General features: G+C 33.4%; 1 protein-coding gene across 1 annotated transcript; it reads left to right on the plus strand.

The window, feature by feature from the left end:
• Positions 1–470: 470 nt before the first annotated feature.
• Positions 471–7008, plus strand: LOC131028897 (ankyrin repeat-containing protein At5g02620-like). Its single transcript, XM_059220935.1, has 3 exons — positions 471–1336; positions 1573–2355; positions 6727–7008. Exons 1-3 carry the CDS (start codon positions 494–496, stop codon positions 7006–7008), a joined length of 1908 nt encoding a protein of 635 aa, XP_059076918.1. The 5' UTR covers positions 471–493.
• The last annotated feature ends 10632 nt before the right edge of the window (positions 7009–17640 follow it).

The raw sequence follows: 17640 nt of genomic DNA on the forward strand, positions 1-17640 counted from the left end.
ATCTAATCTTTTTTTATTACAAAGATTGTGATCTTTTAAAAATTCTTGTTATCAAATTAAAAATACTATATTTCCATATTATATCCCACACTAAAAAAAAATTGAAAATCTCACATAAACAATCTATATATAAATTAAAGTTCTCACTATATTACTTTTAAAAAAACCAACATATTAACCACAATCCAACTTTAGTTGAAGAGTTCTGCTTTTGCTTTCCCTTAAACTTTGCTCTGGACCAGCTTCCCAGTGGGAGCGGGAAAAACAGCATCTAATGATACCACCGTAGGGCCTTCTCACTGTCCGAGGCATTGTGTTGCCACTGTCATTACCGATTGACTGGTTCCATCAATCACCTCCGTAGAAACAAGAAATATCTTTGAAGGACAACTTTCAGATCTACTTCTTTATTATAAATTCAAATGACAGTCAGAAATTTAACACATAAAACATAGTGAGGTGCTCAAAAACATTGGAGCAGAAGAAAGGAAGGATGAAGGGTGATATGTTCGTTGCCTGTAGAGATGGCGATTTCTGTAGTATTCAAAGATTATATCGGGAGAACCCTGGGCTTCTGCAAGAGCTTGCATTTGAAGGAAACAGTTTTCTCCACATCGCTGCAAGGGAAGGGCACAGTGAACTTGTTTCATGGCTTCTTACCCGTTTGAGTGGTTATCGTTTTATAAAAAAAATTCGCAATGCTGATAAAAATACGGCGTTGCATGAGGGTGCTAAGGGCGGGAGTGAGCAAGTAGTAAGCACTCTGCTTGCCTGCAACAAATCTGCTGCCTCTAAACGTAATCAGTTTGGAGAGACGGCTCTGATAATAGCATCTGAGAACGGTAATGGGGAAGCAGTGAGGCTTTTGTTAGAAGCCACTCCATGGTTTATGATTTTATGGCCAAAGAATGATCACCAAACATGCCTTCATGTTGCCACTCCTCTTCATGTTGCTGTTCATGAAAGACATCTTGACATTGTAGATCAAATAATGATGACAAACTTGAAATCATGGTGGTGTAGGCACTGGTTTGACAACAATTTGATGACAAAGAAGGATTTGTTTGGAAGATGCCCAATTCATGTGGCAGTATTGAATGGTTATTTGGACATAGTGGAAAGATTTATATCTGTAATGCCAGACTGCATAGAAATTCGTAGTAGAGATCATAAAACACCCTTGCATTATGCAGTTGAATATAATCAAAAAGATGTGGTAGAGAAACTCCTTTATATGCTAAAGCCCACAAAAGTTGCAAAGTTAGTGAGCTACGACCATGACATTTCAGGCAACACCACATTACATTTGGCAGCCAAGAATGGAGTGGACCCTCAGGTTAGATATATTTACTGTTATCAAATGTAATTATCTTCTTTTAATTCATTATTAAATTTAAATCTATTTTATAAATATAGTTTTTTTTTAATCTTATATTTTTATTATAAATAATTTGGTCAACATCAATTCTATAGTAAATAATGATATCCACAATTTTTTATTATAATCTTTGTTATTTGTCAGACATCTTTTCTATAGTCAATAATGATATGATGATTTTGTTGATGGTGCAGCTTGTGGAATATTTGCTATCATTTCCTGGCGTAAGGGTCAAAGCACTAAACAGTGAAGCCCAAAGTGCACTCGACATAGCTAATAGTGTTGAATGTGATAAAAATCCTAATTATAGTAGTATTGCAATGATTCTACGAGATAATGGTGCAAGTCATAGTTCCATACGACAATGCGAAGCTTTTGCGTGGCCTAAACAAAGTAAAAATAAGAGTGACAACAATGAGGATAAGGTAATGTCAGTGGACACACTAGTGGCATCTCTAGTTGCTACCGTGACATTTGCAGCCATTTTTCAGGTACCAGGTGGAACTAGTAAAGATGCAATTGATAAAATGGCATTAGAAACCCTTTTTCAAGTTTTTTTATTTTCTGATTGCCTTGCCTTCTTTTCCTCCATTACAGTGGTAATGGCATGGATATTTAAGGAAAGACTAGAGGAAAAGCTTTCTATGGATCATTCTCCATTGGCCAAATTGTCTCTACTATGTTTGGAAGTCTCAATAATGTCAGCATCACTTGCATTTCTAAGTGCAACCATCTTAGCCACAATACCATTCAATCTAAAAGAAAAGGATAAATATAAGGATGAGGATTTCAGGGAATACCAATTTATCTTTGGAGGTGAGATCTTGACAGCATCACTGGTACCTGCAATTGCCATTCTCATATTGGCCCTTGTTTGGGCTTATGAATATTACTTCAGGGCTACAAATGATTCTCGACAAAAGCATAAGATATTGTTTAAACAGGTTGCAATCTACATAATTCCCCCTTGCCTTCTTGTATTCTTAGTAATCATCATCTATGGATTGCACCAATTAAAGGGTAATCCAAAATTAATATATTAGGATGTGTCAATATAATGTTCTCTCTCAATAAATCAAATTATTATTTTGTATGGGAAATATTAAATGGTTTAAGAGTCAAATCTATTTTTTTTCAAATAAAATTAATATGATTATATACTTATTATTTTTTTATGAATAAAGCATAAAATTATTATTGGACATTTTAACAAATGTTTTTCTTATAAGACTCAATTTCAATTCTAATTTTATTTTTATAGGTTCCAATAGTTAACCACTACTACTCAGTATCGTTGTGCAAGCAAAAAAAATGAGGAATGAGAATTGGAGGAGCATTGCTAGGGTTTTAAGAGGTGGAGAAAATGTAGAGGAGGTAGATGAAGGAGAGGATGATAAAGATGAGGAGGAGGATGCGGTTGACCCTAGTCTATTTAGCTTAGTCCTATTTCTTTATGTGGTTCTAGTTGTTGGTGTTGTTTTTCATGGTGCCTATTGGGCCACTCATTGATTTTGTGCTCTATTCGGTTCTTAACTTATTGGTTTGAGAAGGAAGGTTCCTCTACTTCCTTCATGTATGTCATATGTGTGGCTTTTTATATTTTGACCCATTTTGTACCTTTTCCAACTAGTGTGATTGCCCATGATGGGTTGTCATCTATTGCCATGTTCTCCCCTACTTAATATTTTTTGCCTGTGTGAGGATCTTCGATTTTTCTTGCTAAGTTTGTAGATCTAGGTTCCTTCATTGGCTACATGCTTATGTAGCTTTAGTTGATTTTTGAATATGGGAGAATGTGATGCCTCTATTTCCCTATGTGCTCGCTATGAGGATAGCCTTTAGATGTATATTGTTATTTTCTCAGCCACCTGTTCTATGGAGATTTCAAAGGAACTTCATTTGGAAGGCTTTCCTGCATATGGGGGCAAGTATTTGCATATTGTGGGTGGAGATTGAGTATTTTGTAGCAGGGGTGTTATAGAGATTTCTATAATTGGCTATGTTTCTATCGTGGATACAATTTGTTGTCCTCATTTTCCTCTAACAACCCTCTTGGGGTTCCATGGGGAGCTCCTTTTGGCTACTTCTTGCATCCATGTAGTTCTTGAAGGTTTAGAGGAAAGGAATGGAATTGCAATTGGATTGCTTGTGGCCCACTTTTTAAGGTGTGTTGTGTTGTCTAGTGTTCAAGACCTTGTTGAGGTGGATCTCTCTATGGTGTCGGATTGTGTATTTTATCTTGTCCTTTGTCCTATTGATGTGGGCCACTATGAGGGTGCATCATGACTTCTAAATCTATTGAGGTGGTTCAAAATGTTGATTGTTTCCTCTAGGATATTTGTGGCATGTATAGTGGGCTTTCAACTATTAAAAACAAACATATTGATGTGGTACATGATGATTTTTTTGTAGGGTCTTTCAAAACCCTTTGATATCTTTTGTGCAAGACCATTCCTTGGGTCCTTTTTTTTCATCTAATGGGAAGGTATTCTTCCTTCCACAAGGTTTTTAGGTGTTTCTGGACCTTTGTGGTCTTCCTCCTTGTTCATTCTTTGATCCACTTTTGGTGGAGATTGGCTCATTTCAAGGCCATCCTTCAAGAAAAAATTTGCAAGAAGCTTTTCAAAACCCATTATTAGTTCTATATTTCCTTGGCTTCTTCATTTCTAGTATAAGGGTTTTTGTTTCATTTATGGTTTGAAGTTCTTTCCTAAACCACTAAGTTTTGAGAATGTAATACTCGAGAGATAGGACCCTTCTTCCCACTAGTTTGTTGATTCAGTTAAATCTTTACTTGCAAAAAGGAATCTTCTTCTTTTTGGGTTTTTGTGGTCTCACTTGTCATTTGCTCCCACTCATCTGCCTTGTTGGCTATTATGTAATGGTTCTATCCTCTTCAAGTTTGTTCAAAATCAAAACTAGTACTTCCCATTACCTTAAAAAAATTATTTTATTTTTATAAAACAGCATAGATATCTTAAACACATCTATCTAAAAGATACCAAGAGATATGAGTTTGAGGTTTCTATCTTAAACACATCTATCTAAAAGATACCAAGAGATAGAACAACCCGATAACCAAGCAAGGATTGAAGGAAAGTTGGCTAAGGACTTGAAAAGAATAGCCCCACCAAAATTTGATGGAAAAAATATTGGTGATGGTGCAGAGGCATGGGTGATAGAAATGGAAAAGTATTTTGGTCTCCGCAACATGTCCAACAAAACCAAGATAGTTTGGGTTGCTTACCAGCTTTCTAGCAAAGCTTCTACTTGGTGGGATAATGAAAAGTCCGAAAGAAAGTTGCAACCTAGAGATATCACTTGGGAATTATTTTTACAATCCTTTAGGAAGAGGTGACTTCCTCAGTTATTGTTCAATAAGAAGATGACTAAATTTCCAAACCTAACACAAGGTGGCATGTCGGTAACTCAATACTGGGAGAAGTTTACCAACCTTCTTAAGTATGTTCCACAATATCAAATGTATGAGCAATTTCGCATCTAAAAGTTCATCTTGGGTTTGAGAACTCATATTGGAGAAGAAGTGGATATTCATAATCCATTGACTATGGAAGAAGTATTTGAGAAAGCAACCAAGCAAGAACACAACTTGCAGCAGTTGGGAAATTTTCATAAAAATGTGAATATGAGACCAAATTTTGGAAACAGGAATTTCCAAAAGAACAACAACGGAAACAATTGACAAATCAGGAATCTGAAGAGGGGACCCAACACTCAAGAAAGGGGAAGAGTGAATCAGGATGGTAACAAGAGAGCAAATAGTAACACCAACAACAATGCCCGACAAAACTTGCACAGAGGTAGTTCAGGTGGTAATTCCAGACCTAGGGATGGGTGTTACAACTGTGGAGGAAGTCATTATGCCTCAAATTGTCTGCAGCATACCCCAACACAAAGAGGATAAAATCAACAAGGAACCTCACAACACCAGATATATGCAGCAGTTGACAAACGTCAGGCTGATTTCCAAGCCTCACCTATTCAGATGACAGGTAAACTTTTTGGGCAATCAATTTCTATTTTAATAGATACAGGAGCTACTGAATGCTTTGTTGATCCTAAATTAGTTTCTATATTATTTGTTAGACTAGTTTATATTTAAAATGCATGGATGGTCCAATATGGGAATCGAGCAGAATGGAGGGTAGATACTTGTCTATTTTGTAGTGAACTAGAACTTTCTAGTTTCCAAACCCAGGTTAACCTTTATGTGGCACCATTAGGATCATATGATGTGAGCTTAGGTATCAACTGGTTAACTATGAGGATAAGGTCATTAGTTGTATAGATGATTTTGGGAATTCAGTTGAAATTATTGGGTCTCACAAGCCTCTTGAATTAAGACACATTTCAGCAATGCAACTCAAGAAGGCCTAAAGGAAAGGATGTTACATAATTTTTGTCATGGTAAGTGATTTGGATAATGTTTAGAAGAGTCCTAAGGATTATCCTATCCTTACAAAGTTCCTGGATGTCTTTCTAGAAGACCTTACTAAGTTACCACCTAAGAGAAAGTTTGATTTTTCTATAGAACTCTTACTGGGAACGGAGCCACAATCTAAGGCTCTATATAGAATGACAACAATAGAATTGTATGAGCTTAACACTCAATTGCAAGAATTGTTTAGGCAAGGATTTATTAGACCAAGTGTATCCCCGTGGGGTGCATCGGTGATCTTCATAAAGAAGAAGGATGGCACTTTAAGTTTATGCATTGATTATAAGATGTTGAATAAAGTGACTATCAAAAATAGATACCCTTTTCCAAGGATAAATGAATTGTTTGACCAAATGAAATGTGCAATGGTATTCTTCAAGATTTATCTTCAATCAGGATACCACCAGTTAAGGATTAAAGATGAGGATATTCCTAAGACTGCATTCTGAATATGGTATGGGCACTATGAATTCACAGTCATGCCTTTTGGTTTAACCAATGCCCCAGCAACATTCATGAACCTCATTAATAGTGTTTTTATAGAATACCTAGATGATTTTGTTCTAGTCTTCATTGATGACATTTTGATCTATTCTAAGAATGAAGAAGAACATAAGAAGCACTTAAGGATAGTTTTGCAACATTTGAGAGATCGTAAGCTTTATGGGAAATTTTCTAAGTGTTCTTTCTTTCAGGAAAAGGTGCATTACTTAGGTCATGTCATATCTACTAAGGAGTTTCGGTTGATCCTGCAAAGATAGAAGCAATAGTAGATTGGCCAACACCTCATAATGTTTTAGAAGTCTGAAGTTTTATGGGACTTGCAAGATATTATAGAAAGTATGTGGAAGGATTTTCTAGGATATTAGCACCTATTACTTCACTTCAGAAAAAGGAAAAAAGGTTTGAATGGACTAAGAAGTGTGAGGAATCATTTCAACTTTTGAAGCAGAAATTGACAACAACACCAGTCTTAACTATACCAAATCCTAATGGACATTTTATAGTAATTACAGATGCCTCAGGTGAAGGTGTGGGAGTAGTGTTGATGCAGGAAGGAAAGGTGGTTTCATTTGAATCAAGAAACTTAAAGCAATATGAATTGAATTATGCACTGCATGACATAGAACTTCTAGCTATTGTTCATGCATTACAAATGTGGAGGCATTAGGTTTTAGGGAATCCTTTTGAGCTAAAAATGGATCATTTAGGATTGAAGTATATCTTTACACAACCTAACCTTAATGCAAGATAGAGAAGGTGGCTTGAATTCCTAAGTGAGTATGATTTTGGTATTGAATATCTCAAAGGGAAGGAAAATATAGTAGTTGATGCTCTCAACAGAAGAAGACACCTATCTGCTATGGTGACAACTAGAACAAACTTGAAACAAGTGTTGCAAAACCTTTTGGAAGATGAGCATTACCCAAGGGTTAAACAAGCCTTGGAAAAAGATTCTTTAGATCATCGCTATGATGGATATGAAATAGAACCCGATGGTATTTTAAGGTACCAAAGAAGGATGTACATACCTGAAGGGGGAGAGTTTAGGAAGTTAATACTACATGAGATGCACAATACATATTATTCTGGACACCCTGGAATAAAAAAGATGGTAGCTAACCTGAGATCTTTGTATTTATGGCCTAAACTCATAAAGAAGTGATTGAGTATGTGGCACAATGTTTGGAATGTCAACGAGTGAAAGCTGAACATATTCATCTAGCGGGACTTTTATTACAACATGTTATACCAGAATACAAGTAGCAAGTAATCAATATGGATTTTATCCAAGGATTACCGATGAGCAAAAATAAACATGACACTATCTTAGTCGTGGTGGATAAGTTGACTAAAGTTGCACATTTCATACCTAGGAATCTCAAGGATGGATCATTTGTTCTTGCCAAGAAATTTGTGCAAGAAATTTTTTAGTTACATTGTGTTCTAGAAACCATAATATCAAATAGGGATACCAAGATGACTTCCAGATTTTGGACAACACTAAATGCAGCATTGGTAACTAGACTAAATTTTAGTTGGCCAAACAGAAAGGGTTAATCAAGTAGTGGAAGATCTTTTACAGATGTATTGCATGGATTAGTAGAACAAATGGGAGGAGTGCTTGCCTTTGGTTGAATTTTCTTATAACAACTCCTTTCATGTATCCTTAGGGATGGGGCCTTTTGAAGCACTCTATGGGCAAAAGTGTCGCACACCTATTATTTGGGATAGACTAGAAGATAGGATCGTCATTGGTCTTGATTTACTTAAGGAAATGGATGAGCAAATGGTGTTGATCAATAGTAGGTTAAAGGAGGAATTTGACCGAAAGAGTTATGCAGACCGAAATAGGACTTGCAGATAGTTTGTTGCAGGAGATAAAGTCTTTTTGAGAGTCAAACCTCATAAGAGCTCTATCTCGTTTGGAAAATCATCGAAGTTGGCACCAAGATATGTGGGACCCTTTGATGTACTGGAAGTTATTAATCCAGTTTCTTATAGATTAGCTTCACCCCCTGCTCTAGCTCGAATCCACAATGTGTTTCATGTTTCTTTATTGAAACCTTTCCATGTCGATGCATCTCATATTCTTGATTGGCAATCTTTATAGGTACAGGATCCAGGGGTAGTGCTAGTGGAGCCCATCTAAATCCTAGATCAGCGTAGCATGAAGCTATGTAGAAGAGATTTCACTCAGTATAAGGTTTAGTGGAACCAATACTCTGAGGATAGTGCTACATGGGAGGATGCTGAGATGATTGAACATTATTTTCCTCATTTTATTTCTTAGGAAATAGTTGCTTATCATATGAGATATCTTTGAAACAATAATTTTGATTTTATGATGTGAACTTGGATAACATGTATGCTATTGTTATTATTTATATTTATTACTTGATGTATGGTTGATATTTTATGAGATAGAATTGCGATGTGATTATTGATGGATAATAAGACATTGAGATGATGTCTCTTCCAAGATGGGAAGGATGTCACGAACCGTATTTTCGATAATGTGTTATAAGGAGAAATAATGTAGGTTTTTATTTATGAATTTAAATTGAAACAAATATGAACATTCATTTTGATGATAATGTAGTTGTATACAAATAATAGGAAATGGTGTATGCATTTTACTCGTGCAATGTGTAATTAGATAGCTAGTATTATCTTAATTGGGGATCGTCAATGCTGATGAATTATTGAGTTCAAGTGATGCAGGGATAGGTGAACGAAGATGAAGGTGAGAACATGACTCAAGTAGAGTTGTTTTTAGCTTATGACTTCGGTAGACTAGAGGAATCTCACACACCACAATAGAAAAGTTGTTTGAGAAAATATGACTTTTTCAATGCATCATTGTTATTTTAAATTGAAATGATTTGAGTAAAAATTAGTCGTTACGTTGATTTCATATATAAAAATGACTATTAGTTGAAAAATTAGAGTTAATTAATTAGCGACTTAACATTTCTATTAAATATGATTTAGAATGCAAAATTTATGTTGACATGATTTCAATCGTATGAATTTTTTTTTTTTCATAAGTTATTGCTCGTTTGAAATGAGAATAATGGTCTCGTCGAATTAAGTAATTGTTTAAGTGTATAAATTTCATAATTAGTTTAATGAAATTGATATATATATATATATATAATTACTAATGATTTAAAATGCAAGTTTTTATTATATACATGTTATTTTACAAAAGGTGGTGGTGGTGGATGTTTGTTCCACAAAAGGTGGTTGTGGTGGGTTGTTGGTCGACTAGCAGAAGTCGATAAAGTCAACTTCCTCCACAAAATGATAGTCGCACTCCACGTAACTGCAAATCACTCCACTTAGACTATAGAACAACCATAGTTAATGGCTCATGACCAGCGGGAGGAAGGAGTAAATGGGCACGTAGTGCCATGGAGTTAAGTAAATGCAGATTTTCCATGATCCATAGAGGTAGTTGGAAGAATACAAACTCCACAATGATGGTGGAGAATACCAACCATATCTCCACGATTCAAGGTCGATCACTTTAGAAGACATTACTTGGCCTCCCACCACTCCAAGATGTGTTGACTGGAGAGACCACTAAATTGGTAACACTTAGGGGAAGGAGAAGACATGGAATAGTTAAGCATCAAACCTATCTATAATGTAGCCTATATTATAAATTGATAACAATAACTGAGCCTTAGATGTAGCAGATTTCATAGGGAAAAATAGTATAAATAGAGGCATAGGCTCGATAGTTAGGGGGAGAGGAAAAAGATAGCAAATAGCAAGTAGAGCAGAGAGAAAGATAGTAAAGTTAGAAGAGATATTAGAGAGAGAGAGAGAGAGCACTTTAGAGAAAAGATAGAAGGAAAATAGATAGGTGGTTAGAGGAAGATTTGATAGAGAACTCTTGAGCCATCAAGGAAGAAGTAGTCTGATTTAGAGGAGACACAAAAGAGTTCATTCCAAGCCAGAATAAAAATGTAAGGAGGTAGGATCTTCATTTCATTTTCATTATTTTGCACTAAGAAATGATAGTGAAATAGAGATATGGTTGTAGAATAAGATTTTATTTATGATACTCCATGTCCTTATTGAATTTATTTTATTATTCCTTGAATAAACATAGAAGGAAATCATTAGGTGGTACATATATTGAAATAGCTAAGAAATGCAATTATATTGTTTAAGAATGGTAAATAATGCTAATGGGTTAGGATAGATATTCATTTAAAGAATGTGTACTCAAATTTAACTCATTTATATGAAAAGAATCATACTTGTGTTACACCACCTTCTTACTTTTTACTTATTTGATTTTTTGATGAAAATATATTTGCTTATCAAAATTGCTAAATGGTTATTCTATGAAAGATTATTTTCAATTAGGTGAAAGTAATGAAATAGTGTTTAATTTATGAAAGTGATAGGAAAGATGTTAGTTCTATTAGTCAAAATATTGTATTCTTTAAGGAAATGTGTTCTATTTTTATCAAAACCAATATAGATAGGCTTGTGTATGGAAAGTTACCTTCCGGGACGGGTGCCGAATATGGAATCTTAGAGAGAATAGTTGTTTTTTCCAAACTATTTATTTTGTCTATGCATGGCATTATACTCGACCGAGTAACAAATTGAATTATCCATTGAAATAGATGAAAATCTTTTATTTATGCTCTCTACCATATCCTTGATTGATAATGCTTGTTTCTTAAGAGAATTAGAAAAATGAAAATGCTTGTATCATCTAGGCATGCACCAGATTCCCTCTTGTCTTTCGAATTCTTTGGTTAAAATAATTCGTACAGGGTTGGGTATTCTTGATTGACCAATAATTTCGGGGAAGCGTAAGCTTCAAGGTTGGGCGGAAAAATCTCCTAAATCTTGTTCTCATATTCATTCGATGGATTGAAAGGAAGTGACTTAGATTGGAGATCGCCGGATGCATCTCACTTTCTTTATGTTTGTTTAATACTTCAGGCATTAGAAATCCTAAGTATGGTATAATGATATGTAATGAGAAATTTGCATCTTCCATTGTATATCAAAATTTTATTTAACTCCTTGATTTATATGATTGTTTTATCAATTTATTAAACTTGTTTTATATTATGTATGAAATAGACTTCTTAGTTGATCATGAGTTTATTTATGAATAAAGAGTAGATTATGTCATATAGAGTAATTTACGTCTTTACATGATATGAAAGCCAAAGCCTATCCCAAACTAACCATGGGTGTTCCTTTTTTAGGAATATACACTTTTCTCCAAATCTTTAATGAATCCAAGATGCCCCATCCTTGCCCATAATCCCTAAAAGAGATTGGAAATGGTATTCATACTAAATCAAAATTGAACTACTCTAAATTAGAAATGTGACACATAACATAAGTTGATGAAGTATTTTAACATCGAGATTAGTAGGATGAATGAATATTATGGTATAAATCATAACCAAAAAGTAAAATGGGGAAAATTATTTGTCATGGAAGGAAGAGAGGATATTATTTTGTAACTCGGAGTTAATCCTATATGTTAAGAAATTTAAAACTATGGTTTCTATTCAAAAAAGAAGCTTTCTATCATAGAGGATGAAATTACTAAGGGAGACCAAAAACTGGAAGGAAAGGTTTTTAGCAATAGAAAAAGATACCAAGAAAATAAAAGAAAATTTCAATAGATATTAGAAGGTTGACTTTGGGATATTAAAAATATAAATTTGAAACTAATAAATTAGAATGTCAATATTCATAATGATTTTAAGAATTTTATGGATACAAGCCCAAGCATAAGGACCAAAGGCATGAATAGCGAGGGGAATGAGGAGGACAAGAAGATCTCCACTCATAAAGGTGAAGATGAAATTATCAACACATAAGATTTAGACATAGATAATACCATTAAGCATCTTTAATCTATTGTGTGTTGAATAATTGTTTAGTGTTTTGGTTATGCTTTGATAGGTTATTATTTTTTATTATGTAAGTAGTGTTTTGAAAGGACCCTAAATCCTTTTACAATGAAAGAATAAGAATTCAACCCAATAAATAAGAACACGACATGTAGAACAAAAATAACACAAACATGGGTAGATAGAAGGCACCCAAAATGTGCAAGGGTTTTAACAGGGAACCCAAAAACCTTTGTGGGTTTTCAAAATGCACCCAAAACCTTCACATTCAAAAGATAACTATCTGAAAAGATAGAACCAGAATGGAAATCAGACCATCCACCTACAAAATCACCATGCAACCGAGAGTGAAAAGAAGAGGAATTTTACCAAGGAACCCCCAACATTCAATATGGGTTTTGTATTGGCACCCTGGATTAACCATCTACTTCTAGCCTAAAACATCCAACAATGAAGTAGATCCTTAACTACATGAGTCCTCTCCACCTCCATAGGAGAGGTTTCCACCTCTATAGGAACTATAAAGAAGAAGATTGATAGAAGGGTGAACCCAACAAGCCCTACTCTTGCATCTGAGCAACTACAATCGAGAGACACCACATCAATCGACCACCATTATCCCTCCACAAGAAGATCCACATCTCAATAGGAGATATCCATGCGAATAAAATATTAGTTTGGTAAGTGTCTAACTAATTGCATCTTTCTATACTTTTGAATGTGTTTTTTTATTTTGGATGAATACAAAAATAGGTTTTGAAGGGACCCTGAAACCCTTTACAAAGAAGATTCTATAAGGTTTAGAATCAAAACATTAAACCCAAAACAATAAAACAAGACAAAACGGGTTGCTAAAGATAGAACAGTACAAAGTGCAACCAAAAAACCAACAAAAAACCAAGAAGGCACCTAAAACTAGCAACGACGAACCAGGAACCAACACCAAGATAGAGACAAAACCATAAACAAGAACAAAAACTACATGGGGCTCTTTAAGGTCTTCGCAACGTCAGCCTCCAATTGATTCATTTTATTAGCAATAGACCATAACTCTCGATAATCCATAGTTTGGGAGGTAGCTTTCCTCTTCATATTCCCCCTAGTCCTCTTGCAAGGGCCAGAATCCACCCAATTCTTGTCTTTATCCTCCTCCAAGATGAATGTGATTTTTCTTGGTTGAGCTAGCAATTTTTATTATTTTTTTAGGAAAACCATCTAGATATTTCTATGGCAAGAAAACTAATTCTTCTATCAAAAAGTGGTTGCATTTGGGTATTGGGATTAAGAAAATGTAAGTTTCTTTTTTAGACCATACTATGAGGGAAACTATTTTCTAATTTCAGTATTTATTTTTTCATGTACAGGAATTTTTCTTGTGTTTCAAATTATGCAATTGAATTTTATTTCTTTAGATTTCCATGGCATGAATATCCAAAATACCATCACCAAAAATTTTGTAAACCATGCAAACCATAATTTTTGGCTTAAGCTCGTACATCTTTATTTATATGGAGTTCTCATCTTTTTCTATCCAAATGAAAGAATTCCATTTGAAAACATGAAGAATATAATATTGGATGATTATATTCTTTATTTGGAGCTATCATACTTGAGTAAAATACCTTACAAATATCTTTATAGAATGTATAATCTACTTAAGCTAATCCTTTTGAGATTTCCTTAAATTGCATGTTTAGCAATTTTGTTTCTTCATTTTTGAGAGATTTATGGTCCCACATTTAATATTTTTTTTAGATTAAAAAATGGCAATGACAATAAGAACTTAAAAAGAAAAATGTAATTACAATTCCATATCATACCAAACACAAATATCTCAAGAAGATGGAAAAACAAACTATGTCAAATTGATTCTTGTCTAGCACGTAAAATTTGTAGACAAGAAAATTCTTTACCAGTTCAAAGCTCAAATACATTAAATTTGGCTTTATACAAGCATTAAATAACATTGTCCATGCTTATTCATATGGCCTGCATGCGATAAGAAATTTAATTAATTATGATAATATGAATGAGAAATTTTTTATTTGGATAGAGAATGGAATATCAGATACAACCAATTTCACACTATATCCTTCTCACATTTTCTTTGTATTTCAATTTTTATTATGATTTGTAATTCATTTGTTTCTACTTCACTAAGAACATTTTAATTTAAACTCTATGCATGTTGTAGAAATTTAATGGCGTGTCCAATAGTAAATTTAGTTTTAGGAAAAGATGCACTGAAGTTTTTTTATACAGATATTTTGAAGGGAAAATTGGAAGCATGATCAAGAAACTCAAAAGAAAAGAGTCAAGTAAGATTTTTGATTTTTTTGTTTTAGTTTACAATTTGTAGTTTGTAGTTTTTGATATTGTGTTGTACATCAAATTGTTATTCATAATTTTCATATAACATCTTTTTACTATAATTTCAGTATATATCTTTTTTCTAAAGTAAAACACAAGTGAACTTACAGAATTATGCAGAATTACATAGATAATATATTTTTATTATTAAAACAACTTCTATAAATAATAAATGTTTGACTTATTAATTTGTGGTTTAAATTAACTTGCATTCTTTCATATTCTGCTCTATTGTTTATCGACATAGTTTGGAATAATTGAGGAAGGAGAAATGAGCTGCTTTTAGAGATAAAATCTACCAACGTGAGTTTCAAACAAAGCACGTTCTCCAACAATGAGTTTGAAATAAAACGCATACTGAAGAAAAAGAAGCTTCGAAAACTGGAAGATGCTTTCACTTTTATCACGCTTTTACTTTAAAGGAAATATCAGTGGATTATGCAGCCAGCTATTAGGTTTGCTTTTGGTTCCGATGATAAACATTTTTTATATTTATTTTAATATATTGTATAGTAGATTAAAGCTCATTGGATATACTGTACTGCTGATACATTGAATATTTTGTAAGATCTTTATTATTATAAAGAGTTGGAATGGTGTATAGGATTTAAGGTTTGGTTTTAAAATTATTTTTATCAGCTATGGTTTCATAGTTTATATAAATAATGGATATGATTAGGTTTAGTTTATTGAAGGGTTTACATAAAAAGTTAATAGATTAGCCATCTTGTATGGATCAACATGATATGAACTGGATTAAGGTTTTACATAAATGACTAGCATGTTATCATATTAATCTATTAAAAATTTAACATAAACAAGTAATATATTGCTATACCAACAAATTTGAGAGTCTCCATCCCAACTTTTTGTCATATTGATTGTTAAAAAAATATTATGGAAAAATAAAAATGTATTAGTTAATTTGAACCCTCACTACCAAATAATCTCACAGCTTAAATTGTTACAATTAAAAAAACCAAGAAATGTCAAAAGATTATCAGTCCACTGATGAAGTTGAAAGATCTTAACAAACTGACCAAAAATCAAATCTTATAATACAAAATTTAAAGATTTTAAAAAATAAAACGAAAATATTTTTTTTACAAAATGAATAACCCTCAATCTCTCATATAAAACCTTCAAATAACTGAAAAAAAAAAACAAAACAAAAAAAAACCAACAAATTAACAACATATACTCACTACAAACGTGTATAAATACATTATAACTTTCATAGATTTTGGTCTAACTTTACATGAGGAGCTCTTAAGATGCATTTCTTTATTATAAAATGAAACCGCGGCCACAGATCTAAAGCATAGAAGGCCAAAAAAATTGGAAGCAGAAGAAAGGAAGGATGAGGAGAGATGTGTTCGTTGCCTGCAGAGATGGAGATCGCAGCAGTATTCAAATATTTTATTGGGAGAACCCTGGGCTTCTGCAAGAGCTTGCATTTGAAGTAAACACTATTCTCCACATCGCTGCAAGGGAAGGGCACAGTGAAATTGTTTCATGGGTTCTTACCTACTTGAGTGGTTACTGTTTTTTGACTAAATCTCGCAATGCTGATAAAAATACGGCATTGCATGAGGGTGCTAAGGGAGGGAATGCGGAAGTAGTAAGCACTCTGCTTGCCTACAGGAAGTCTGCTGCCTCTAAACGTAATCAGTTTGGAGAAACGGTCATGTGGAAGAAGTGAGGCTTTTGATGGAAGCCACTCCATGGTTTATGATTTTATGGCCAAGGAATGACCACCAAACTTGCCTTCACGTTGCAGCTTACCAAGGCCATCTAGATAACATACTATGGCGATTATTTTATCTATTTCAATAGTATCCATAGCTTATGTTGTTTCTATTTGGGTGGGTGGGTAAGGATTAACATATCAGATGTTTGTTTCATTTGTTTTGAGAGGATTCATGGTTTATTTTATGATTTTGGGTTTATTCCATCGTACTAATATAAAATAACGATTTGTAATGTATGCAGATGTAGTGAAGTTGATATTAGGGAGGTTCAGTTATTGGGATGTAGTGGACCATCAGGTTAGATTTATTTTCTGTTATCAATTATTATTATTATCTTATTTTTTATAAATTATTTAATTTGTATATATCTTTTAAATACAATTTTAATATGTTAATCTTATATTTTCATTATAGATATTTTTGTTGACATCAATTAATTGAATTTAACTTAATTATATTTGTTATCTAGGATTGTTATAATTAATTATTATTAATTAATCAAATTGATTCAATTATAATTGTTATTGATTATTTAATCAATTTTACAATATGAGAACAAGCCCAAGTTACATAAATGAAACACCTTAAAAACAAACAAAACAAAAATCACAAGGTATTTGGTTATTATGTTTCTTCTTTACATATTAACTCAATTCCTTATATAGCAAAATGGTGTACTAACTATACCAATGCATGAATTCTATAGGCACTTCTTATTTTGGAAATGAATATGGTTTACTTAATTTTTTCAATACAACCATTATAATTTGTTAGATTGGATTTTTTATAGCCAATAACAATTTGATGATTTTGTCAATGGCACAGCTTGTGGAATATTTGCTTTCATTTTCTGGTGTAAAGGTGGATATTGCAAACAATGAAGGCCAAAGTGCACTCAACATAGCTATTCATCTTCAAAGTGATAAAAATCCCAATTTTAGTAGGATGGAAAGGATTCTAAGTCATAGTTTCATATGGCATTCTAAAGTTCTTAGGCAACACGGTCAACATAGAAGCCAAAACAACAACAATGAGGATACAGTAATGCCAATGGACACATTAGTGGCATCTTTAGTTGCCTCAATCACATTTGGTACCATGTTTCAGTCTCCAACTGAAACTACTAAAGATGTATCCAACACAATGGTATTAGAAACAATTTTTAAAGTTTTTTTGTTTTCTGGTTGCCTTGCCTTCTTTTCCTCTATTGCAGTGGTCATCGCATGGATATTCAGGGAAAGACTACAAGGAAAAATTAGTATGGATCATTCTCCA

Source organism: Cryptomeria japonica, chromosome 5, assembly GCF_030272615.1.
Source record: "Cryptomeria japonica chromosome 5, Sugi_1.0, whole genome shotgun sequence".
Classification (NCBI taxonomy): domain Eukaryota; kingdom Viridiplantae; phylum Streptophyta; class Pinopsida; order Cupressales; family Cupressaceae; genus Cryptomeria; species Cryptomeria japonica.